The sequence below is a fragment of the Physeter macrocephalus genome, unplaced genomic scaffold, assembly GCF_002837175.3.
Source record: "Physeter macrocephalus isolate SW-GA unplaced genomic scaffold, ASM283717v5 random_1380, whole genome shotgun sequence".
NCBI classification, from domain to species: domain Eukaryota; kingdom Metazoa; phylum Chordata; class Mammalia; order Artiodactyla; family Physeteridae; genus Physeter; species Physeter macrocephalus.
In genome coordinates this window covers 1-25,000 of record NW_021146920.1, presented here as the reverse complement: position 1 = coordinate 25,000, position 25,000 = coordinate 1, and the positions used below count along the sequence as shown (strand labels likewise).

The 25,000-nt window shown below is 53.0% G+C and overlaps 2 protein-coding genes across 2 annotated transcripts; both read left to right on the top strand.

The window, feature by feature from the left end:
• The first annotated feature begins 34 nt into the window (after nucleotides 1-34).
• On the top strand, nucleotides 35-7,265 carry LOC114485553 (germinal-center associated nuclear protein-like). Its single transcript, XM_028487190.2, has 5 exons — nucleotides 35-654; nucleotides 1,132-1,261; nucleotides 3,035-3,241; nucleotides 5,532-5,682; nucleotides 6,958-7,265. Exons 1-5 carry the CDS (start codon nucleotides 420-422, stop codon nucleotides 7,114-7,116), a joined length of 882 nt encoding a protein of 293 aa, XP_028342991.1. The 5' UTR covers nucleotides 35-419; the 3' UTR covers nucleotides 7,117-7,265.
• A 7,322-nt stretch (nucleotides 7,266-14,587) lies between these two features.
• LOC114485552 (lanosterol synthase-like) lies at nucleotides 14,588-24,146 on the top strand (the record flags this gene model as incomplete). Its single annotated transcript, XM_028487188.1, has 9 exons — nucleotides 14,588-14,672; nucleotides 15,116-15,281; nucleotides 15,975-16,113; nucleotides 18,169-18,277; nucleotides 19,398-19,519; nucleotides 20,883-20,979; nucleotides 22,858-22,993; nucleotides 23,272-23,380; nucleotides 24,028-24,146. Coding segments are annotated over exons 1-9 (1,011 nt in total), but the record flags the coding sequence as incomplete, so codon positions are not given.
• Between the last annotated feature and the right edge of the window lie 854 nt (nucleotides 24,147-25,000).

The window sequence follows — 25,000 nt, the reverse complement described above, 5'->3', positions numbered from 1 at the left end:
CAGACATTTGCTACTGAAGGAACCCAATGGGAAACAAACTGCACTGCGCAAATCCTCTGCCGTGAGCTAGGTCGGGGCTCCCCAAGAGAAGCCCATGCCTCTGGGACCAGACCTCCCTGAGTGCTTGGTCAAATACGGATTCCTGCGTGCATCTGCAGGCCTGTGCAGTCAAAGCCTCTAGGATGGACCCTTTGTTGTGAATTCTGACCTGGGTGGCTGCATCCCTTACCTGGACATGGGGAGGGAGATGTTCTTTCTTTAACAGCTGTGGTTCTGTTGTATTCAGAGTTGAAGGCAGACTTCTCAGCTACATAGTTGCCTTTTCCTAGGAAAACACAGAGTGAAGAACATTGCATGTAGATTTGCCCTGTGACTCATGCGGTGCTTTCTCTCCAGCTCCCTGGCTCCCTGTGTGCTCCATGGTTGTCCAGTACACCTCCCAGATCCCCAGCTCTCTCCAGACGCAGCCTGTCCTGCAGTCCCAGGTGGAGAGCCTGCTCCACAGCACGTACCGCAGGTGGAAGAGCAAGAGCCCCTCCCCAGGCCAGGGGGCATGGCCCTCAGTTGCCGAGATCCCGTGGGATGACATCATCGCCTTGTGCATCAACCACAGGCTGAGGGACTGGACACCCCCCAGGCTTCCCGTCACATCAGGTAGTTAGTGCTTGGTGCTGTGGGCCAGCTCCTCAGGAGACTTTCCTGGTCCAGTTTCAGCCAAGCAAGATGTTTACTTGACGGTTGTTTCCTTCCTGCGGGTCCCCACCCTTCCTTTCTTTAGGGTTACCTCTCCAAGCCAGTGACCTCCAGGTGACTTATAAACATTGGGAAGAGCTGAGAAGGTTCCAGGAGAGCCTGCACTCATCTCCCTGAAACGGGCCCCCAAGGCTGGCTTTAGAGAGACTTCTCTGAGTAGTCACACTGGCCATGCAGGTCTGGACATGAGCCTCTCTGGACCTTGAATGACCCATGGACACTTGGAGCATATTTAGCTCAAGCATGGGAGTCACATAATTGTGTGACTTTAATCAGAAGGGCTAGTCCTTAAGCCAGTGAATTTAAGCACATGTCAAGTGGTCACCTGTTGCTCTTTTGATATTCTTTTCTCTTCTGATTTTTGTATCGTTTTCTCAGAGGCCCTGACTAAAGATGGTCAGATATGTGTGTATTTTTTTAAAAACCATTTGAAAAACTACGACGTCCCTTTGTCGTGGGAACAAGCCAGAATGCAGACGCAGAAGGAGCTACAGCTGAGCCAGAGCCGGTGAGATCTGTGTTCGGCGTGCGTTTCTGTCATCCCTCAGCCGAGAGAGCGAGCTGTGTTCTCTAACCGAGTAGACAGCAGAAATTCACATCCTGTGCATGAAATCCAGCCCGCTGTGGGGAGATTCCGACAGAAACTGGAGGAACAGATCATTCCCATGTACTAGAAACTGTTGTAGAGCAGAGGGAAACAAGCATCCTATTGCATTTATTGGACAGACCTGACCCTGAAGTCGTAACATAACCAGGAGAGTGCAGACAAAAGAAAGCTGTTGTCTGATCTCGCTTACAAACCTGGTTCAAAAATACGAAGTAAAATGTTAGCACATGCAGTTTTGCAGTACATAAAAAACTCACAAGCTCGCTTTATACCCTGCTATACAATATCAACAGTAGAAATCTATTCGTGTAATTTGCTGCCATAACAGAAAAATAAGCAATCATTTCATTAGGTGTTGAAAAGTTTTCCTTAAAATTTATACCCATTCCTTCTCCCTCTCTCCAAGAAAAAAATTTATACCCATTCCTGATAAAATTTCTTATGAAACTTGGGTAAAAAAGTTTTTTAGCTTGAGAGGGCTATCTACCATAAAACTACTAAAAAACCCCCCATGCTTCTTGGTAAAACATCAGAAACACTGAAGTTAGAACCAGCCTTGAGCTGCCCTGACATCACTACTGTTCGCTGTTGTGCTGGAGACCCTGCCCAGTTTAGGGCATAAATATCAAGAGAGGAGGACCAACTATTTCCAGACAGTAAAGTTGTCAGTTCAGGATCATCGACAGTCACACCCTTGGAACTGTTCAGCATTCAGCAGGGTGATCAGACAGATCAACCTACAATGTACAGAAATTCTCATTCACAGCAGCAACAAATCTAGAACATATGGACACAAACTGACCAGGAGAGGTGCTAAACCCCTGTGAAGGGGATTCTCAGGGCCCTGAAGGTGCAAAGAAAACCTTGAATAAATGAGGGGCAGGCTAGGCTTTGCTGACTGGAGGACGCAATGCTATAAAGATGTCAGTTCTCAAACTGTAAAGTCAGGGCATTTCTAATCAAAAGCCCAAAAGGATGTTTCCGCCTGGTCTTGACAAGTTAATTCTAGAATTCATCAGGATGAGAAAACGTGTAGCAATTGCTGAGAAATTTTTGAATAAGAATAACAAGGAAGGTCTGCTCAGCCTGATCTCAAAACATATAATAAAGTTACAGTAGACAAATGGATCAGAATAGAAAGTGCAAGAACAGAACCATATGTGATAAAAGTACCACACCAAATGGGGGAAATTAGTGCAGAGAGGACAGACTTTGGCCTCTGTTTAGAAAAAGCATTAGACCCTCGTCTCCCGCTGCTGTAAACATTACTTCCAGGGGAATTCCCTGGCGGGCCAGTGGTTAGGACTTGGTGCTTTCTCTGCCCAGGGCCCGGGTTCAACCCCTGGTCGGAAAACTAGGATCCCGCAGGCCTCGCATCACAGAAAAAAAAAAAAAAAAAATCCAGATGGATTTAGGAGCTACATGAAAAATAAGAACCTTGCCAGTATTAGGGAAAAACAGAGACTGCTGATGACCCTGGAATGGGAAGCAGAACTCAGAGTAGAGAAGCTTCAGGAGCCCTGCTGCCCCGAGAGGGGACGCTGCTGCAAGGCAGAGGCTGCCCTCCCTCTGTGCCTGTGCCTGACCCCAAAGCACCCCACTCTCCCTGATGCCAGAGGAACCCTTTCTCCCTCTCTTTCCTGACCGTAAGCATTTCAAAACGTGTACTTACAGTTTGGGGATAAGGTCTTTTCATCCTTCTGCAAACAAGCTTCCCACTCCGTTACTTCACGGGCACCGCAAAGGGAAGAGAGGTGTGGAGCGCGGCCGAGAGGGGCGGATTCCCGGCACCGAGGACCTGATGCACGGAGCCTCTGCCCAGGAGCTCCTGGCCCAGTGTCTGTCCAGCAGCCTGCTGCTGGAGAAAGAGGAGAGCAAGAGGTGAAGCCCGTTTCCGGGGTTCGTTTTGTCCTTTAGGCCGCTTCATGCTGGGTTAGCAAGGATCCCAGGGACGAGACTGTTTAAAAAAGAAGGCAAGTCAGACGTGTGAAGGGTAAGCTCTTTGAGGACGGAGACAGTGCCCTCGAGAGTGTGCCTTTGACTGTTTTATTATTTGAAATCGGTTTCGTTGATTGTTTATCACTGAAAGTCCTGAGTCTCCTAGTGCGGAGTGAGTGTAGCTGGCTAACTAAGCCTCTGTGGCACGTGGCTGGCATGCGCTCTGCCCCTCTGGCCAGCCTGGGCGTTGGTGCATCCCCGCACTGCGGGTGCGCAGGAGCCGGAGCAGGGCTTCCTCTGCCTCCCCCACCTCCCGTGTTGATGCTTTTACTGAGGAAGAAGAGACGCCAAGAGGGGAGTTCCGCTGCCGTCCTCATGCCTCCCCCTGCCCCGTCCTCCCGTCCTCCCCAGCAGCCTCCGTGTCCAGCCTGCAGGCAAGGTCAGCCCCTCCCCTTGGCTGGACCCACCCGCTCAAGGACGCTAGTCCAGTGAGAGTCCTTCACTCGCCCGTCAGCATGCAAACGTGAAAACAGGCTGCCACTTCTCCCTGTCTTGGCCCCATTTCCCTCTCTAGTCGCCACCCCCATGTTTCTGCTCCCTTAACAGTGAACTCCCCCAAAACAGTGTGATTCTCACTTCTCCAGTCCTCTTTCCCAGTCTTCTACAGCCCATCCCTGCCCCAAGGGGTCTGCTGTGGTCAGGGTACGGCAGCCTGCACACGGCTGAACTGACCATGAACCCCAGGCCCCAGCAGCCCCACACGTTCCCTCCCCACTCCTGCCGACCTGCCCAGGCTCACTCTCCAGACCTTCTCTCTGTGTTATCTGCACCTACTCCCCAGTGATTTCATCCAGTTTAATGGATTTTTAAAGTAGTGTCAATATTCTGACAACTCCAAATTATATCTCAAACCTTGAGATTTCAAGTCCGGATTTGAATACTGTAGTTCTTCCTTGAATTCTTCATTAGACATCTGTTGGATGCCTGATAGCCATCTCAAAGCTAACATATCCCAAATCCAGTTGCCGATTTCTCCCAACCAGCCCCTCCTACAGTGGTCTAGTGGTCTTCTCAGTTGATGGCGGCTCCATCCTTCCAGCTCCCCAGGCCAAATGCCTTGGAATCATCCCTCTACATCCAGCCCACCCACAAATCCTATTGGCTCTGTTCAAAATATGTTCAGAATTGGACCATTTTTGCAGTAGTCTGTAGTCTAGTCTCAGCAGACCTGGTGTGAGCCTTTCAAGTGTGAGGCAGAGGTCATGTTTCTCCTTTGCTCACAACCTTCCATTGGCTTCCTCTCACCAAATCAAAGGCAGAACCCTCACAAGGGGGCAAGGCCCTGTGCGATCCATCTCTCATTTCCTTTCTGACCTCTGCTCCTTGCTCCATCATGCTAGGCAGTGCACAGGCAGGCCTTGGTGTTAGCTGTTCCTTTTGCGTGGGACTCCCAGCCACCCCCTAATATCCCCTTGGCCCACCTTGTGTTCACTTCTGGCCTCTGCTCACATCTACTCAGTGAGGACCTCCTTACCCATCTCACCAGTCCTCCATGTCTCTGCCTTGTCTTTCTCGTCTTCAGACGTCCCCTTTGTCTGTCTCCCCTCACTAAAGTGTCAGCTGCCTCCAGCTGGGCCTTGTCTGTTCTGTCTCAGTGCTGTGTCCCTGGTACCCAGAATGATGCCTAGCATTTGGTGGAGGCTTGATAAATATGTGTTGGGAGAGTGAATGAATGTGTCATGATTTCTAAAAGTAGATTTTCTTAGGTCTGTATCATTTAAGCAGTTTGGATCAGATTATTTTTCTTTAAAAAACAAGTATATGGAGTGGACAGCTCTGGAGTATGTTAGGTGGCAGTGCGATGTTATTTTGGGTTAATTTTAAACTAAAGCAGCAATCCATACATTTTGGATAATCCAAAGAGATACAAATTAATTATAGACACATAATAGCAAAATAAGCCAGAGAAGATAAACCAAATGAGAGAAGTACAAGTACTGTTAAAAACCAGTTGTTTTGGATAAACGCCACCTTTTTCATTAAATATAAATCAGGTTTACAAGTTAAAGAGAAGATAGTAAATTTTTTTTAACAGTGCTTTTCTGCTTCTTAGTTGATGTCATAACTTAGTTCCACCCTTGGTAAAAAGCAAAGCTTTAAAAAATTGAAAGCATATATAGGAGAAAAGTGAGTGATAGTTAAATTTTTGCTTCCTAATGCTCAAATGTTTCAGGTTTGAAGATCAACTTCAGCAGTGGTTGTCAGAGGACTTGGGAGCATTTACAGATTCAACTTCCCTTCCACTCTACCTTCCTCAGACTCTGGTGTCTCTGCCTCAGACTATCGAACCTGTGATGCAGACATCTACAACTGCTAGCCTTCAGGTGAGAAGAGAGTACATTTGGCCTTTATGTTAGACTTAACAACTGAGAGAATGACTGGGAAAAGAGTAATGTCTCGAGTCATCGTATGATGTCATGATGACCAATAAATTATTAGCTTAAGTTAGATCTTTTCTTAAACTTAATCTTGTCAGTATTATAGTGGCCCAACTAATTCTGAGTTTCTGCTTATGAAATGAATGAAGAATGGAATTGAAACATGCTTAAGAACTGAACAAAACCCATAACCATGTTATGCTGACATGCAGTAAAGTTTTGAGGAGAATAACAAAGGTGACAACAGTGGTTCGGTTTATGGAGCACATACTCTCCAAGCTTTGGCATCACCCGGACCTCCCTTCTGGTATTAATTTTCCATGAGGATAATTAATGAATGAGGGGGGTATGCTCACAGAAGTCAAGGGCCTCACCCAAGAGTGTTCAGCTGGTCAGTGGCAAAGCTGCTTTTTAAAGCCAGACCAACTGGCTCCAAAGCTCAAGGTCTTTCTACCTCACCATTCTTCCTTCAGTGATAAATAAAAGCAGAGTTTATATGTATAATGCTGGACAGGCAAAATGTATGCTCCTGGATTGGCTTTTAGGAAGCCCTTCAGTTGCGGAGAAAAACAAATTAAGATGACATACTATTTCCAGTTATTAGTTTGGCAGATACCTTAAAAATATTTGTACCCTTTGACTTAACAATTCTGCTCTAAAGAAATTACTGATGACAAAAGTTACTGTATTTTTGTTCACTGTAGCATTAATTATAGTACATGAAAGTGGAAACTAAACATCCAAAGATGAGAGTCTGGTTCAGCAATTACAATACATATGATGGCATAGTTCGTAGCTCTTGACAACGATATCTTGTAAAAACGACTAGAAGTTGTTCGTGGTAGAACCAGAAGTGGAGGGACTTCCCTGGCGGTCCCGTGGTTAAGGCTGTGCGCTTCCAATGCAGGGGCTGTGGGTTTGATCCCTGGTAGGGGAACTAAGATCCCACATGCCATGCAGCATGGCCAGAAAAGGAAATTTAACAATATAAATAAAGAATCAGAAGAGGAAACATTCCATGGCAGATGATGCCAGTTGTATGTGTATGTGCTGGAAGGGGCTGGAAGGATGTGTGATAGATGCCAAGAGAGGGGTTTGTTGAGCCTAGCAGGCCCCAGAAGAGGTTTCTAACATGAGTCAGATCTAGTGCCTTTAAAGAAAATATATCTTGGCTTGTGGATATCCCAAAACTATTTTTAGTTTCTTTTGTTGTTCAAATAGAATGACAGGACAGGGGAGCAACTGCGGATGTCAGAGGCAACAGGCACATCTCTGACTGAACGGCTGAAGCACCTAGAAAGGCTGATCCGGAGTTCAAGGGAAGAGGACGTTGCCTCTGAGCTCCATCTCTCTGCACTACTGGACATGGTGGACATTTGAGCTGCTGGACCTGAGAGAGGGTCTAGAAGATGTTCTTTTACTCAAAATAATGTTATTCTCAGATGCTTGATGCATGTTGGAATGTGATTATTAATCATGCAAATAAACCACTGGAATATCTGAGGTCTTCCTCAGTTTTCATAATGAAAGGCTGTTTTCTCCTGTGTAATGTCTTTGATACTCTTACCTATTTTCGTGATCTCTTCTGACTGTTGTCCACCAACACATGCTCTTACATTTCAGTGTGTAACGGTGGTCATTCATTGTCTTAGCAACAGTTGCAGTCCCTGATGTGCCAAAATCAGTAGTGCAGGGATGGATAAGGTGCAGGGACCCTGCCCACCAGGCCTGCCGGCTCACACCTCAGAGAGCCAACAGATGTACTGAGCCAACTGTATATGTACATAGTTCTCTGAGGCAGGGGGCATGTGCCTGGATTGGAAGCAGGGGGAGACAAGGGGATTGGGCGGAGGACAGAGCAGAATTCTTGGAGACGAGTGCAGGGGTATACCCGAGAGGATGTGATGAAAACCTGGAGGTGCCAGTTTGGTAGTACTGCCAAGTGAGGGGATAGGCCAGACCGCCGAGACCCTTGCTGCTTTACTGTGAGTGCTATGGGAATCAGCTATTGGAGGATATTAGGCAGAGAAGTGATTTGGTCACATTTTGTTTCAAAAACTGCACATGGGGAACAACAGCAAGACAAGCAATGGATCTCGAGAGGAGGATGCTGCAGCTGTCCAGGTGAAAGAAGAAGGGTACAATCCTGAGTCTGCTAGCAGTTGGTGTGGAGAGAAGGGATACGTTTGAGCCATATACAGAAAGAGGTACTAATAGACTTGATGCTGAGTGTGACCATCAGTCTTAAATTGGCACTCAGCGTCTCCCTACTATATCCCACATCCCCTCGACTCTCTGAGAAAACTATTTCACATCTTCTTATTCTCTTCAAATCTACAACATTCCTAGATGATGACCTGCTGCTTATTTCACTGAGAAAAAAGAAGCACTAGGAACAGAACTTCCTCATCCTACCACCACCAAATCTACCAGCCAAACCCTGCATCCGCCAGAACAAACACTAATCAACTCTTAGGGATTTCTTCAGTGATTAACTTCATGTTTATCAGTAATGCTATTTCTTAATCTCGATTTCAGACATTATCTGTTGATCTCCTACAATAGAAAATGAGTTAGCTCTCTTATACTATCCTCTCTGCAACGTGTATCACCCACACATGCGTAGTACATTTCCTCTCCCACTAGTCTCCCAAAATGATTTAAGATGTTAGCTGAAATCTGCAGAGTTCAGTATGACCATATTACTACCGTTTGCTATCGAGCCCTGTATTCGTTTATGATTACATTTCCTTTAGGTACAACTTTCAATTGTACCTGGAGTCAACTGTCTTGCTTTTTCATTTGCTTGTTTTTCTGTGTTCCTAGCACTACTTCACCCAAACCTCTCCTCACTACGTGTAAAGCTCCTCCCAACACTCAGGCGCCTCAGGTAATATGCTAGCTCCATTTTCTTTTGGAAATGAACCGCTGGGAAACCCCCGTCTTTGTGCCACCTTGGACGTTTCCTGGACTCTGAGTCATATATCTTCCTCTTCTGTGGTCTGCTTTCTCATTTTGATGGAGCTCATCTTTTAGAGCCTTCTGAGCTTGCATATCTAAAAGGTCTTTATTTCTACCCTTACATTAGATTCATCGTTTGAATGGAAGTAGAATTTTACATTGGAAATTATTCCTCTGTGTTTTTGGTTTGTTTTTTGTTACTGGGAGTTTTTTTTTTCTTTAAGATCATCTCTGTCCCCGGTGTTCTCAAATTTCTCAACAACATCCTTGACGTATTGGTTTGCCTCCCCTATTCCCTGCCGAATTTATTGTGCTCGGCACGTTGTAGTGCTTTTTTTCCAGTAGTTTCCGCTATGTAACAAACAACCCCAACCATAGCTTAAATTTGGGAAGGATAGGCTGGGCAGCTTTCTCTTGGGATCTCTCATGCAGTTGCAGTCAGGTATTGACTGCAGGTATTGGGACTGTGGTTATCTGAAGTCTTGACTGTGGCTGGATATCTGAGACAGCTCACTTACATAGCGGGCAGGTGATGTTGCACTGTTGGCTAGGGGCTCAGCTGGGGCTTTCGACCTGAGTAGCTCTATGTGACCTCATCATGTGGCTTGGCTTCCTCACAGCAAGGTGGCCTCAGATAGGACTTCTCACATGGCATCTCAGGGCTCCAGTACAAGTGCCCCAGTGAGCGAAATGCAAGCCCAGCTTTGGAATCTGTGCAGGATCACTTCCACTGCATTGTATTGGTTACAAGCGTCTGGTTATAGAGTCAAGGGACGGGACATAGGTCCTATTTCTCAGTGGGGATGAGTGGTAAGACCACATTGTAAAAGACCATGTGAGATGGGAGATTTTGCAGGCATCTTTTTTTTTTTTTTTTTTTTTTTCTTTTTCCGGTATGCGGGCCTCTCACTGCCGTGGCCTCTCCCGTTGCGGAGCGCAGGCTCCGGACGCGCAGGCGCATTGGCCATGGCTCACGGGCCCAGCCGCTCCGCGGCATGTGGGATCCTCCCGGACCGGGGCACGAACCCGCGTCCCCTGCATCGGCAGGCGGACTCTCAACCACTGCGCCACCAGGGAAGCCCTTGCAGGCATCTTTAGAAAATATTCTCCCATGCTTTTTCAATCCAGAAAATTTTCCCCAATTCTGGGAATTTTTGCAAATTATTTAATACAATTTTCTCCTCCACTGTTTCCCTTTGGAACTCCTAATATTCAGCTGTTTGACCACCTGTATTGATGCTCCAATTTTCTTTTCAATTTTTTAATATCTTTATCTTTTTATCCTACTATTCTAAAATTTCTCTGTCTCCCTGTTCTAGTGATTTTAAAACTGCTACCATATTGCGAATCGCTATATTGTACACCTGTAACATATAATATTGCACATCAACTATACTTCAGTAAAAAAAGTTTAGGGCTTCCCTGGTGGCGCAGTGGTTGAAAGTCCGCCTGCCGATGCAGGGGATACGGGTTGGTGCCCCGGTCCGGGAAGATCCCACACGCCGCGGAGCGGCTGGGCCCGTGAGCCGTGGCCGCTGAGCCTGCGCGTCTGGAGCCTGTGCTCCGCAACGGGAGAGGCCACAACGGTGAGAGGCCCGCGTACCACAAAAAAAAAAAAAAAAAAAGTTAAAAAAATTTAAAACTGCTGCCATATTTTTAATTTCTGAGAGTCTTTTTCTTAATGTTTCTTATTAGAGACGACTCCTGTTAATTCATTCATTTATTCAGTATATACTTTTGGAATGTTTACTATATGCCAGGCATTATTCCAGGTGCTGGGGATATAGCAACAAATGAAACAAATTTCAGCCCTCACAGAGCTTATATTTTAGTGGGGAGATAGACAATAAACAAGATAATTATGCAAAACATTTGGTATGCTAACTGGTGATAAGCACAGAAAAAAATAAGGGAGGGAAAGAGTATGTCAGGATGTTGCCCTCATGAAACAAGAACCATCTATCTCTGTGAGGACACGTTTTTGTCAAAGTCCTCTTCTACGACTTTCAATCATCTCCATTTCTCAAAATTTCCTTTTTAGGGACTTCCCTGGTGGTGCAGTGGTTAAGAATCCGCCTGCCAATGCAGGGGACACGGGTTCGATCCCTGGTCCAGGAAGATCCCACATGCCTCGGAGCAACTAAGCCCATGTGCCACAACTACTGAGCCCACGTGCCGCAACTACTGAAGCCCGTGCGCCTAGAGCCCGTGCTCTGCCACAAGAGAAGCCACCACAATGAGAAGCCCCTGCACCGCAACGAAGAGTGGCCCCCGCTCACCCCAACTAGAGAAAGCCCGCGTGCAGCAATGAAGACCCAACACAGCCAAAAAAAAAAAAAAATTTCCCTTTTCTGTGTGTTTTGTTGCCTTTCGTGGTAGAGGTTTTCCTCAAATGTTTGGCTCATGTTGATGATGGGGCTCTGAGGAGCTTGCTGGAAGCTCTGTGCCAACAGATACAGCTTGCCAGCTGATAGGCTTCTCTGCTTTTCCACTGGGTCCCAGCTGCCAATGTTTGGAGGTCGTTTGGGGGAGGGCCGTTTGCTCCAGAGAAATCCTCCTATTGCCCGGAGCTATACGGCCGAGTGGGAGAAGTGGAACTGCCACAACAGTGGAGACTTTCACTCAACACCCTGCTTTCAGTGGCCCTCAGCTATGCCTTGTGCCTGAGTTCACACCTGCTCTGACTCCACTGCTGCAGGCTTCCGTCCAGGTAGGGGAAGGGGTCTATTGTCAGACTGCTTCTTGTTCAAACTTTACACCAGTTCTAATTTCTGCACCTTCCTGGGGCTCCCGGGCAAGAGTGGTCTTTTTCCTCAATGGCTTCACCCCGACAATGGGTTGCAGCTTCCTCTGGCTTGCTAAGGCAGTGAGTACCCCTCCTTACATTCCTGGCCTCTCCAGTTTTGTTGACCTCTCTCGTTTACTGGTGCTTCCTCTCCCATTCTTTCACTACTAAGCATTTTTATCTCTTTTATTACTTTATGTAAGTGGGGTTTAGGTGGGAAATGGAAGTCAATGCCTGTGCTCAGTCTGACATGTTTAATTGGAAACCCCCCCCACACACCCTTTTTAACTACTACTGGGCTTTTCTTCTCACATCTCCTGAGATTGCTCTTGTCAGTCACCAGTAAATTGTCTTGCCACATCTAGTCGCCAATTCTCAGACCTCATTTTACAATCCCTTAAAAATCTCCGCACAGATCACCATGTCTTCACCTGGCTTCCCTGACTCCACATTCCCCTAGTTTTTCTCCTCTCTCTGGCCACTCCTCGTCCTCTAGGTTGGAAACGGTTGGTGCCCTAGCACTGATCCTGGAAATTCTTCTCTTTGGAACACTCACACCCTAGCTGATTTCATCCAATCTTATGTTTTCAAACATCACCTGAAAACAGGCGACTCCCAAGTTCCTCTCTCTAGTCCTGTCTTCTCTCCTGAATACCAGCCTGTCTACTCAGCCTATCTGCTTGAATGTCTAATGGGCACCTCTGTCTTAACATGTCCCTAATCTAAGTTGAAAGTTTTCCCCAAACCTTCTTCTCTACTTTAGAAATGACACTATCATATGCCCAGTCGTCCATGCCAAAAACCTCAGAGTCTTCTGTGTCCTGTTTATTGGACAAGCAGGAATTGGTAGGGTGCAAGTGGAGAGAAGCATTATTTTTTCTCATGACTCTCCCTAGAAACTCGTATCTGTGATTCTCAGATTTTATAGGTTTTTCCTATCTTAGAAATTGGTTTTTTTTAAAAATAAATTTATTTATTTATTTATTTTTGGCTGTGTTGGGTCTTTGTTGCTGTGCACAGCTTTCTCTAGTTGTGGCGAGCGGGGCCTACACTTCGTTGAGGTGCATGGGCCTCTCATTGCGGTGGCTTCTCTTGTTGCGGAGCACGGGCTCTAGGTGCGCGGGCTTCAGTAGTTTGGCTCACGGGCTCTAGAGCGCAGGCTCAATAGTTGTAGCGCATGGGCTTAGTTGCTCCGCGGCATGTGGGATCTGCCGGGGCCAGGGCTCCAACCTGTGTCCCTTGCATTGGCAGGTGGATTCTTAACCACTGCGCCACCAGGGAAGCCCCCCTATCTTAGACATTTTAAAAAGAGGATTAGTGTTTTGCTCATAAAAAGTCCAGTCCAGTAAAATATCAAAACTCAAATTCTGCTCCAAGCGAAACCTATTTCCTCCCCTAGCTTGAGCAGAGTCAGAGTTTGAGATGTCCATGGAGGCTGGAGCCCTCATTCCCATGCTTTGTTTCCACATTGGAGGGACGTGCCTGGAGAAAAACTTCCAGCCTTTTCCCCTCACCCAGGGAAGTGTGCATTGGTGAATTTAGGAGAACAGACAGGGTTAAGCGTGCTCAGGCTCCTCTGGGTACACTTTCTGGGGTCAGTAGGCTGACAGGCATCTTCTCGTTGGCACCTGGCTGCATGGTGCTTGGTGGGGCAGCTCTGTGGAAGCTGCAGTTGTCCCCCTGGGCCAGAGGCTGGGAGGTATATGTGTCTGATTTAGAGGTGGAAGTAGCTAGCCATCCTGATCGTCAATCTAAGCCACGTCTTCCAAACTAGTTTCTTCTCTGTAGCAAGGCTGGTATTTTGATATCCAAACCTCTTATTGCTGCATCTTCTTCATTGGTTTCTGAACTGGGATAGGAAGAGGCAAGTGTCCTTTACTGACCATCTAACAGCCTGATATTCCACTAGGGGAAGGTGTATGTGTGCTTGCTTTTGCAAATCCCCCCTTGCCCCCTGGCTTGCTGGGGTTCATGGCATGGGGATAGGACTCAAGGGATGGGCACAGAAACACTCACCTAACTGGGGAAGCTGTGACCTGATGTCAGGGCTTCTGTGGGGAAGATGAAGAAATGGTGGGGCTGTCCGTGAGTTCCTGCAGAGCCGCCTTTGGGGCCTCAGTGTCCGCACAGTTTCCTCCAACTCCGCGGAGCCCCCGGCTCCTGCGGCACACCTGGCGACCACTTTATCCCCACCCAACCTACCCCCAGTCCTTTCAGCACATTCTCCATCTTTCTCTCGCTTCCCTTTACAGTCCAGGCCTTCCACATTTACTTCGCCGGGACCGCAAAACTGCAGGGCTCTCTCTGAGCGGCACAAGCTCTCCCAGTGTGGCTCCCTCCCAGGGCCAGTAGGTGCTTGGCACCGCTACCTCGAAAGCCCCACAGCGAAGCCTTCAGCCTGCCTGAAGATGCACTGCCCCTCACCTGTCAGCACCAGCCTGCCCTCCCCCTCCTGTCAGCCCCTCTCCTGCCCTCTCCCCTCCTGCCGTCTCTCCTCTCCCCTCCTGCCATCTCCCCTCTGGTGTCATCTCCCCTCCTGTCAGTTGCCCTCCCATCAGCTCTCTCCTGTCAGTTCCTCTCAGGTGCCCGCCAGCGCCCCTTCTCCCCCGGAAGCCTTTCCCCCCCGCGTCGCGCCCTCCGCGGGACCTCGCGGCCATGTCTCCCCTCACTCACTCACCTACAGCCTCCGGCCTCTGGCTCTTCCTCGAGGGCACTAGCCGCTCCCCAGACCTCCTGCCTTCCGGCCTCGGGTGGGACCCTCCCCAAGTGTCATTCAGTCTCAGGCGCCCCCTGGTGGCCTCGTCCTGGCGCTTCGCCCCACAAGTCGCTCCGAGTCTGACAGTCTCCGGCAGCAGGCGTGACTGGCAATCGCGTCCCTCCCGGCCTCTCCCACTCACCAAGCCCCGCCTACCCACCCAGTCCCGCCCACTCAACGCCCCGCCCCCCGATCCCGCTTCGTTCAATGTTCCCCGGCCCCGCCCCCACCGCTCAGACCTTCGCGCTCCACCACTGAGCTAGCAGGTCACGCCCCGGACCCACCCTCACCGCGCTCTGATTGGCTGCGCGGGCATCTTCCCATCGCGTTCGCCGGTCTGCAGAGGCAAAGGCCTTCGCGGGCTGGTGGCTGGTCCGGTTGCGGGGCGCAGGCTGAGGGGATCCGGGAGTGCGCGGCGGTCATGACGGAGGGCACGTGAGTCCCCGCGCCCCTTGAGAAGGGGGGGCGCAGCGGAGGGGTCTCACTGGGTCGGGGGCTTCCAGCGAGGCTGCTGCGCCGTCCGGACCCGCCCGCGGTCGGTGGAGACCTGCGGCACCGGCCCTGGGGGCGGTGAGGGGCAGGCTCTCCTTCGGCGGTGTCGCCCGGGGACCTTCTGGGGCCGGGCCGAGGAGAGCCGGGTGGGGCTGGGGCTCGGGGTGGGGACCGGGACGTAGGCGGCGATCCCTGTGGCATGTGTCTCCTCTCCCGGAGAAATAATCGCGCGGTGTTTAGGTGCAGAAGCGCGCTAAGAGGGTTTTTATTCTGCAGGGTAAGGGGAACAGGGGTCTGCTCGCAGACCGTTGGGGTGAAACGGGATGTTCGTTGCGCCTCTGGCCTCTGACGTGGCGAGCAGGTCACTTGAGCATGATCTCTTCCAGGTGTCTGCGCCGAAGAGGCGGACCCTATAAGACAGAGCCCGCCACCGACCTCAGCCGCTGGCGACTCAGCAATGAGAGGGGGAGGCAGACGTGGACATACTTCCAAGAAGGAGACCCTGGCCGAGGGCAGTCTGGCCTGGAAGCTCACTTACTGGGCCTGGACACCGTAAGTGTTGATCCTGCTCGCCACGTGCAGTGTCTGGGACGCCACCAGGCACCCGCCTGCCTCCCTTCTTAGCACTGGGTACCAGGAGCCGGTGGGGAGCTTTGAGCAGCTAGAGGTGAAGGGCATTTTTTCCTCTGGTAAAACAGAAGGGATGTGTACTGTGCACCTTTGTCTCGAGTCGCCAAAGCTGTTTCCTACCGGAGTTAATCGAGGTAAAGATAGAGCATGAAGTGAATGGGCCCCTTTGCTTCAATCCCTGTATCACTAAGCTGTAAGAAACTGCGCTAACTTCGTTTTTGTTCAGAAAAAGAAGTTTCTGATCTAGTGAATTTCATAAGACCAATTCAGTTAGTTAGAGAGTATGGCATAGAAATGGGGTCTCCCTGTCACTTTGCCATCCCATGGCCCCTGCCCGAGGGAGGCCTGAGTTCCAGGTCTGGGCGGGCATCAGTGCCCCGCCCCACACACTTGGGCACCTGCTTTATTCAAGATGTCTTGCAGAAGTTGTGAAGAAATTTGCAAATGTGTGACTGGAACGCAGAACCATGGGAATGTGAAACCATTCATTTGCTAATATTGGCAATACCATCATCAGAGTTTTAGGCCTTTGATTGAAACAGCTGAAACTTTCAAAGCATTCAGGTTTGGGGTCCTCTGGCCTAGCTGCAGACTGCTCCTTTTTCTTCTTTGCAGAGGAGTTACTTTAAGGACTTGCCGAAAGCCCACACAGCCCGTGAGGGGGCTCTCAACGGGATGACGTTCTACGCTGCACTGCAGGCTGAGGACGGGCACTGGGCGGGTGATTACGGTGGCCCGCTCTTCCTCCTGCCAGGTAGGAAGGTGGTGTTGCGGCCTGTGGGCGAGGCCGCCCTGGGGCATCCTTGGCGTCTTGGCTGGATCTGGTTCAGGCCTTTGGTGAACGTCTGAGGCGTGAATGCGTGGACAGGTGAAAAACCGGGAGCTCACATAGAAACGGGCTGGGGAGGTTGCCTGCGCCTGAGTTGTCCTGCTGTTGTTGCCAGGGGATGGGAGCGAAGGCTCAGCTAGCTAGCATTCTGAAAAAGGAAGCAGGGGGTGTTTTGGGGGCCAGGGGAGGCTCTTGAGTCCCAGTGCAGAGCAGGGGCATCAGTGGAGGGCCTAGCCTATGTCAAGGTGCAGAGGTGGGCAGGAATCTTTTAAGCCCTGTGTAGGCAGCTTGTGTGTGTGAACTCACCTGAAGTGTTGGCCAGGAGAGCTCAGATGGGACCTGTAGGTGCAGGTTGGTGAGTTGTAGGAGGACTGCACTTGGAGCCCTTGGGTACTGAACTGGTTTGGCTAGACAAGTCTGTTTTGCATCCTGGGAATGTTTCTCTAAAGAAATGCCCAGCTTTGTAATGTGGAAAATTCCCTGAATTTGTGCAGAAGGACCTTTTCCTTCAGTGGGAGTGTAGCACTGGGAGTCCATCAGGCTCCCATCTCTGCTTTGACTCCAAGCCCTCTGCCTCCTGGACTGTACAACTTTGTATCTCCTGACTAGGGACCCGGGGCCCTGATCCTTGGGGGCAAGTCTTTGGGCTTTCTTCCCTTGGTCTGACCTGGAGCCTGTTGAGACTTTCCCCAGGGATCTTCACGGGGAAGCAGTGACTGCACTGGCTTGCTCTGACCCTGGGCAAGGTGACAGGACTTCACCATGCCTTGGCTGACTCATCTGTGATGTGGGGATGATGGCAATTGGGTTTGGTCACATGTGCATGGCACCAGGCACTCAGTGGGTGATTGGTCATGGGGACACTGCGTTGGTTTGTGCTTGCTGCTGTAGCTCTGGGCTCAGCCTGCTGCCCCACCTGCCCTCTGCAGGCTGTAGGTTGGGGCTTTCCTCTCTCCCTCTGGACTCTGGACAGACCATCTTTCTCAGGTGGACACTGGCCTGTTTGGGGGTGCCATATCAGGGTTCCTCCATGGCTGGCTGAAGTTTGACCTGTCTTTTTCTGCTTTAATTTGGCAAATGCTCCTGGAGGTCATGACTCCGTGTGGCCCTTGTGGCCTTGAGCATCACTGTGGTGATCACTGAGTCTGGGGTTGGACCTCCTGGGCTCCAGCCCCAGACCCACCACTTAGGGGCTGTGCCTCAGTTTCTTCGCCTGTAAAATGGGAAAGACACCAGCTCTGCTTCCTGCTTTTGTGTGTTTCCCTATCTTGACAGCGTCATCATACCTGTTATGAAAGGAGATGGGCTTTTTTCCGTGAACCTCTGTGGTGTCCCCATATCCATCTGCCTTTCCAGAGTGTGTCTGTGTGGGTGTGTCTACTGGGGCTTCTCACGCTTCTGGCCATAGTTGGGCATCCATTCCATGACACGTTGTTGCTGGGGCCTGCCTGAGACCCCACGTGCTCAGTGCCACGGGCACGTGGCTGATGGAGCCTAGGCCAGGGGTAGGGTGGAGGGGTGGGGGGGTAGCCTGTGAACACCATGCTCAGGAGGGCTAGGCTGGGAACAGAAGGTGCTTTGTGGGTAATATTTATTGTTGTCCATCTTGCAAAGTGATGTGTGCTATTAAAATTAATAAAAGAGGAAAATGTAAATGTAAGCGAGTAAACTACCTCACCCAGGGATCATCCGTTCAGTGTTTCTTTCCCGGTAGGCATGTCAGTAGTGTGGGACCTTGGAGTGGCTGGGTGGGCTCTGCACGCCCCATGTGATACGTGTCACGTGTGCTGTTGTTGCTGCTCCTGGGGCCCCTGCTCTAAAGTCCCTGATGGAGCCGGGAACAATAGCCTTCCCAGGCTTGTTTCCACAGGAAGGAGACCCTGGCGGACAGCTGCCTGTTACCTGGGGTTCTCAGGAGGAATGGGGCCGGGGCTTAGCAGTGCTGAGTGCCTGCTGAGGAGTATCTTTTCTGCCGCACAGGCCTCCTGATCACGTGCTACGTGGCGCACATTCCTCTGCCGGCTGGATACAGAGAAGAGATTACACGGTATCTGCGGTCTGTGCAGCTTCCTGATGGCGGCTGGGGCCTGTGAGTCTGCCCAACCCTGCGTCGCTGCGTGTGTACACATGCACGTGCACACCTGTTCTTATGTGGGAGATGCACCTGTCAAGGGGTGGGGTGACTGTAGCTCTGGCCCTGGGTGGGCGGGGAGAGCCTGTCAGAAGGGAAATGGGCTGGAGGCTACGTGCAGGCTGGGCCCGGGTTTCCCTGGGGCTCCCAGAATGGGCCTGTTCACTTTCTGGGCCTCGGTTTTGCACCTCGTGTTGTGATGCGTTTCATGACTGATTGAGAGACTCCCGAGACCCATAAACCACAGTGAAAGCCATTTGCTGTCATCACTAAGGCAGAAGAAAATTGTCCTTGACCCTGGGATGGCAGCAGGGAGAGGCAGGCCGGGCAGTTCTCCCCATGTTTCAGCCTGCCTCTCTGTGGTGCCGCTTGCCCTGGGAGCAGGGCCCTGTCCCAAGGTGGTCAACTGCCTGCTCACCTGCTGTGGGGCCCTGGTGCTTCTTGTCCTGCAACCAGGACGTGGGCCCCTCCTGGGCTTGCTAACTCCATACGACCAGCCTTCCTTACAGAATCCTAGGAGGACAGCTCAGCTCTGCTTGCCTCCTGGATGGGGTCGTGGGCATCTCGAGCTTCAGATCCCAGCTCTTTGCCGTCTGGGTCTTGGGACAGACTTGAGGTCTCACCAGTGCCTTCGCCTGCCCTGGCACGCGCCTCTGGAGCTTGCTCTGTGGGCCGTAGTGATGTAGGGTCTGCTGATGAGCCACTGCCTGGGGTCATGTTGATTCAGGCATGGCAAGTAAATGGACAGGGACGGGCAGGTCCTGGAGGGAAGTTTTGCTGTGCTCTGCAGCATGCGGGATCTTAGTTCCCCCACTAGGGATCGAACTTGCGCCCCCTGCATCAGAAGAACGGACTCTTAACCACTGGACCGCCAGGAAGGTCACTTGAGGGCAGTTTTGGAACTGCTCAGTTGTCATGGAGGTGCAGGAGCTCTTACTGGAGAATGGCTGTTCTGGATGTTTCTCGTGTTGTTACGTCATTCTTGATTGATTTGCTGAGGATATTTAACGGAAGCGTTGCTTAATTTCTTGCAAGCAATGGAAGACGTCATTTTCTCACCTGTCTCCTGCTTCTGCAGGCACATTGAGGATAAGTCCACGGTGTTTGGGACTGCGCTCAACTATGTGTCTTTGAGAATTCTGGGCGTGGGGCCTGACGATCCTGACCTGGTGCGAGCCCGGAATAGTCTTCACAAGAAAGGTACACCCCGCATAGCACGTGCTATGTCATAAAGAGTTCACGTTGCCTCAGCATGACGAGTGCTCGAAAGTGGGAAATAGGTGCACCTGCACTTCACATACAGCAAAACACGTGAGCCAGGAAAAGGCGCCAGAGCGGAACAGGAGGAGACTGTCTAACCTCGCCAGTAAATTTTTAAAACACAAATCAAGGTCGCCGTATAATTCTGTTTGTCTCACAAATGGGCAAGGACTCACGAACAACACGCTCGTGCGTTGCTTGTGGGAGTGTTCCTCCGCAGAGTGCAGCCTGGCCGCACGAGAGCGGTGGAGCCGGTGGAGCTCTGCCTGCACCCCCCACCCTCGCTCTCCTGTGTGTCCCGTAGGGCTCCTGGGGTGACCCCTCTCCGCTCGCCCTGGGGAGGCCCTTCTCCTGCCCCTCCGAGAGTGCTCACTGCTCCTCTGCAGAGCCCGGTGCGTCTCGCCCGCCTGCCCTCCCCTCACGGACATTCCTCGGTCGGCTCGCCCTCCCTGCTCTGTGCTCACACCGAGGGGCCTCCCGTCAGCACCTCGAAGCCGCTTCCTGCTTCAGGGCTCTGCATGTGCCGCTTTGTTTGCCTGGGATGTCCCACTTTCCACCCAACCCCGCTGCCTCGGGGACTCCTCCTCACCCTCCGCCTGGCACCTTGCATGTCCCTTCCTGACATGCCACGTTGGGTGACGCCTCCTGCTGCACTTTCTCATGAGCCTGCATTCTTCACACGTGTGCTGCTCTTGGAGCGAATCCATCGTGCTTCTGGGCTCACTAGTGTGAGGTCCCAAGGCTGATTTCCGGTTCCTTGTCTGGGAAGGAATGTCTTCAGGCCACGCTTCCCCAGTAGCTTTGTGGGTTCTTTGCCTTCTGCACACCTGGGTTTGCGGGGAGGCCTCCTCGTGAATCGTGTCCAGGATGGTTTTTCTGTGCTTGGGACCAGTGCCGCTGGGGGTGGCTCCAACAGGGGGCCACAGTCCAGATCCGCCTGCCGCGTGGGTACAGTGCAGCGCTGGACAGCCAGGTGGACCTCAGGAGGGAGAAGGCCGAGCGTGCACAGTCACCTCCCTCATCACCTCCAGGCCCGTGTGGACAGGGGCTGCCGTGTGCGCCTGGGCCTCTCACCTTCCCAGCTGCTCCTTCCTGGGGGCAGGAGCCAGACAGGCTTGTTCTGGGGAAGACGTCGGTTCCACCCAGCAGCCCTGGTGTTGGGTGGTCCCGAGTGGTTCTGGAGCCTGCTTCTTACGACAGGGAGAGGATCCTTAGCAGGCCTGCCTTTTGAAAGGGACCCGATTCCTGAGGGTCTCATGTTCACAGTCAGAGGCAGGTGATGGGGCCTGTTCTCTCCCCACAGGTGGTGCTGTGTTCATCCCCTCCTGGGGGAAGTTCTGGTTGGCTGTCCTGAACGTGTACAGCTGGGAAGGCCTCAACACTCTGTTCCCAGAAATGTGGTACGCTTCCCCATCTACGGTCACCACTCTCTTAGCGAGTAGAGTGACGCCGCCCTGGGTCACTTGCTGCCTGTTAGTCAGATGAGGGGCTGTCCGTTCAGTGGGGTGGGGTGGCGTTAGGCTCCTGGCAGAGCCCCTGCTTGGCTGAGTCCTACAGACGATAGGAGAGGGTTCCGCATGGGCAGGAGGGAGGGAGGTGCTGTGGCGTTGGGCCATGTGGCAAGTGGGTGGGGTCCTGCCTGGCTGGTTACAGAACCTCTGGTGTGGGGCGTGATGCGCTGCCTTTGTTGCATAGATGCCTGTGACTGTGTCTTATTGTGGACATTTTGAGCATCTATAGAAATAAAGGAAAGGAGGTGGCAGCCCATGCAGCCCTCCCCAGCCCGGTGCTGGGTGTGCCGTGCCGAGCGTCCCCCTTGTCTGTTTTCTAGTGAATATGTTAAAGTTGATCCCAGACATTCTGTTTCCTCTGCGAACTCTTCAGGGTGTGTTTTTAAAAGATAAGAGTTTTCTTTCAACGGAACTACAATATTGCTTAAAAAGTCAGCAAAATCAACATTAGTTCCATATTGTGTGATACCTATAAGCCAGAGATTTTAAACATTTTGTGAATATCTAATGAAATCTCTGGACATGTGTCCCGAATACATTCATATACATATAAGTACCCCAATATCACCTTCAGGAGGTGAGGTCCCTGGAGCAGGGAGCTGTCAGGGAGGTTGGGGGGCCCCTTGCGCTAGGGGACTTCGGTAGAGGAGAGGTGCGAGGTGAAGGGGCCAATCAGGAGATGACAGCAGGGGCCTGATGAAAGGGCCGACGGCCCAGCCTCCACCGGGGCAGACCTGCCCAAGGCTGGCCACTCTAGAAGGGGCGGGAAGTGGTTTGGGGCCATTCCAGCGTTCCTCACCGGTGGGCCTGCTGGCTGGACCTCGGACCTAACCGGTGTGTAAGGAGCCGCAGAGGAAGGCACTGAGCAGGCGCTGGGAGGGGTGTGGTGTCAGAGGCGGGTGTGGGGGACTGCGTTGGCTGCATCCCCGCACCGCAGGGCCCAGGCCGTGGTTGCCGGGCCTCTCGGTAACTAGGGCACTGCTAGTCTTGGCGGAAGTTGTTTCGGAGGGCGTAGGTTAGAGTGTAAAGGGCAGGTGTGCAGGATGAAGGACCAGAGACCCTGAACCGCTTCAGCTGCAGGAAAGCTGGAAACGTTAACCCAAAATGTAGCAAACGCCCTTTAAGGTGAGTGGAGGAGCCCTCAAGAGAGTGAGGCCAGGGGTGGTGGGGCTGAGGACGCCCGCCCAACCCTTACGCCTGGGAGCAGGGGAGGCAGGCTCACCTCCACGTGGCCTCCCCTCACTCGAGGACGGAGGCTGAAAGGGGTGGGTGGAGAAAACAGCCGAGGCGCGCCCCTACCTGGGAGGCTGGCAGAGCTGTGCTCAGGTCAGGCTGCGTATCTGGGTGAAGCACAGCAGAGGTAACGATCAAAGACACGGGCCTTGAGAAGATGTGGTAGTCCTGAAGGTTTTTAGGTAAACTTTTTATTTTGGAATAGTTTTCAATTTCCAGAAAAGTTGCAAAGATAGTCCAGAGCGTTTCTGTAGACCCCTCGCTCAGTATCTCCGTGATTAACGTTTTTGTTACTGTGGCACGTTTGTCACAACTGGGAACTCACAGGCAGTCCTCACCGTTTAGGAGCCAAGTCTCCTGGCTTTAGGAGGCACCTGGTGAACCAGGAGAAGTTGTTGGCTTCTGTGGACTGTGCCCCTCAGGAGCACGGCTGTGCCCACTTGGGCCGGAGACAGCCGTCCACCCTGTGTTCAGGCTTGAAAGGGCCCCGGGCTGCAGTGGGGGGGGGCCCCTGCTGACACGCTGTGCCCCCAGGCTGTTTCCTGACTGGATGCCCGCGCATCCTTCCACCATCTGGTGCCACTGCCGGCAGGTGTACCTGCCCATGGCCTACTGCTACGGCACCCGGCTGAGCGCCGAGGAGGACCCGCTGGTCCAGAGCCTCCGCCAGGTGAGCCTGACCACGTGCGCCCGCTCTCGGGGGGCCCCGCGGAGCCGAGAGCCCCACAGGGTGGAGCCTCCACCTCCTGTCCCTAAATGACTGCCTGGGGGCTTGTGCAGTGGGGTGGGCTGCAGGGCACCCGTGAGCAAAGGCCGGGCCCCAGTGTGTCCCCGGGAAGCAGCCCTGACGTGGGCTTGGGGAGCGGGGTGCTCACCGGGGCCTGCCCTCGGGAGGGCAGGCAGCGGAGGGCACGGGCAGGCCTGGGGCTGAGGCGCTGCCGCCCTCAGGAGCTCTACGTGGAGGACTACGGCCGCATCGACTGGCCGGCGCACAGGAACAGCGTGGCCCCCGGCGAGCTGTACACGCCGCACAGCTGGCTGCTCCACGTGCTGTACGGTGGGTGCCCCCAGGGGCTGGCTGGGCCCCCCGGGGGTCGGTCGACACCTAAAGTGACAGGGAAAGCAGAGGGACACGGCCCTACGATGAGTCCTGGCGTTGGGGTCCTGTGGGGACAAGCGGGCCGGCCGTGCACACCTCGTGTCCAGCAGACCCGCCTGGGGCTCGGGCTCCTGGACAGAGGATTCGGAGCCCAGGGCCTTGAGGGGCCGGTGGTTCCTCCTCAGTGGGAGAGAAGGGGCGGGACCCCACGAGGCCAGTCCAAGCCCGTCTCTTGTGGGTCCTCGTGGCTGCTCGGAGCCGAGTGGCCTCCCGTTGGAGCCTGGCAGGCGCTGTGTGTGCAGGCGGCCACGTCCCCCTCATTCATTCGTTCGTTCCCTCACTGGTCCTGCAGACGGGCCCAGGGTGGAGGCCGGGACCTGCCCTGTCAGCACTGGGAGGCAGCACGCTCTGCACGGCTGCGGGGGCCACAGGGCAGCACCAGGATGCCAGGGAGGGGCTGCACCAGCAGGCAGGGAGGGTGGGTGAGGGGGTGGCAGGGGGCCCAGAGACTGGCCGCCGTGGGCCGACCGCGCTGGGGGGTCTGTGCTGGGGCCGGGACTCCTCTCCGTGTCTGGTGCCTGTTGACGCCCCCCCGCCCCTCGCAGCGATCCTCAACCTGTACGAGCGCCACCACAGCACCAGCCTGCGGCAGCGGGCCATCCAGAAGCTGTACGAGCACATTGCGGCCGACGACCGCTTCACCAAGTACCTCAGCATCGGCCCGGTCAGCGCCCCTCGCCCACTGGGTATCTGGGCCTGGGGTGGGCGAGGACTGGGGCCGGGTTGCCCAGAGGCTGTGTCTGCGGAGCTGGGAGTGGGGGTCTCCCTGGAGCTGAGGTCTCCCACTGGAGGCTGCCACACCTTTACGTGGGATGTGGGCCTCTGATGCCCCAGGAGCCCTGTGCTTGGCCCGCCCTCCCGTCCCACCACCTGGTGTGTCTGGAGCACTGCTTCTTGAGGCCGCCTCCTGAGGTCTTTCTGGCCGGTGGGGTGGGCTGCTTTTCCTCCCCTGGTCCTCTCCCCTTCCCCACCCCTAATAACCCACCGTTTGCCTTTCTCCCATGGGGTTTGCAGGACCAGGGTGCTTGCGTTCCACTCCTGACTCCTGTTGAGGCTGGTGGCTCGAGACTTGCTTCTCGGAGCCTCTGGGCTCCTGACTGTGCTCTACCCCGTGGGGCTGTGAGCCCGGGCGGCCAGTGCAGGGTCGGGAGGCTGGCCCGCAGCCTTAGGGCACTGGGTGCAGGAGGCAGCGCTGTAGCGAGCCTCGGGCGGCCGTGACCGTGGCCGCCGTACTGGGTCAGCCCACGGCTTCTCTGCGTGAGCCCAGTGGGCGCAGTGTCCATGAGCCCCACGCATGACCCTGCTCCCAGGTGTTTTCGAGGCCGGCTGGTACCCGGGGGACGTCAACTGCCGCCGCCCCACTGAGGGGCCAGTTGTTTCCCTTTCAGCGCCAGGGGATTCTGCGTGGGCTCTGACCTAACGCTGCATAAAGCAAGTTAGAAATGCGCTGTAATCGGACCTTGGCCTAGGAGGTCCCGGGGTGGGAGAGCTGGGCCTCTAGAACGTCTGCTCTGAGCA

Bases quoted from the DNA above. Each gene is read 5' to 3' on its own strand.
- LOC114485553 (XM_028487190.2), top strand. From the start codon at position 420: ATGGTTGTCCAGTACACCTCCCAGATCCCCAGCTCTCTCCAGACGCAG. The intron at 655-1,131 runs GTAGTTAGTGCT...TCGTTTTCTCAG, and splicing joins CAGGCTTCCCGTCACATCAG to AGGCCCTGACTAAAGATGGT. The intron at 5,683-6,957 runs GTGAGAAGAGAG...TTGTTCAAATAG, and splicing joins CTACAACTGCTAGCCTTCAG to AATGACAGGACAGGGGAGCA.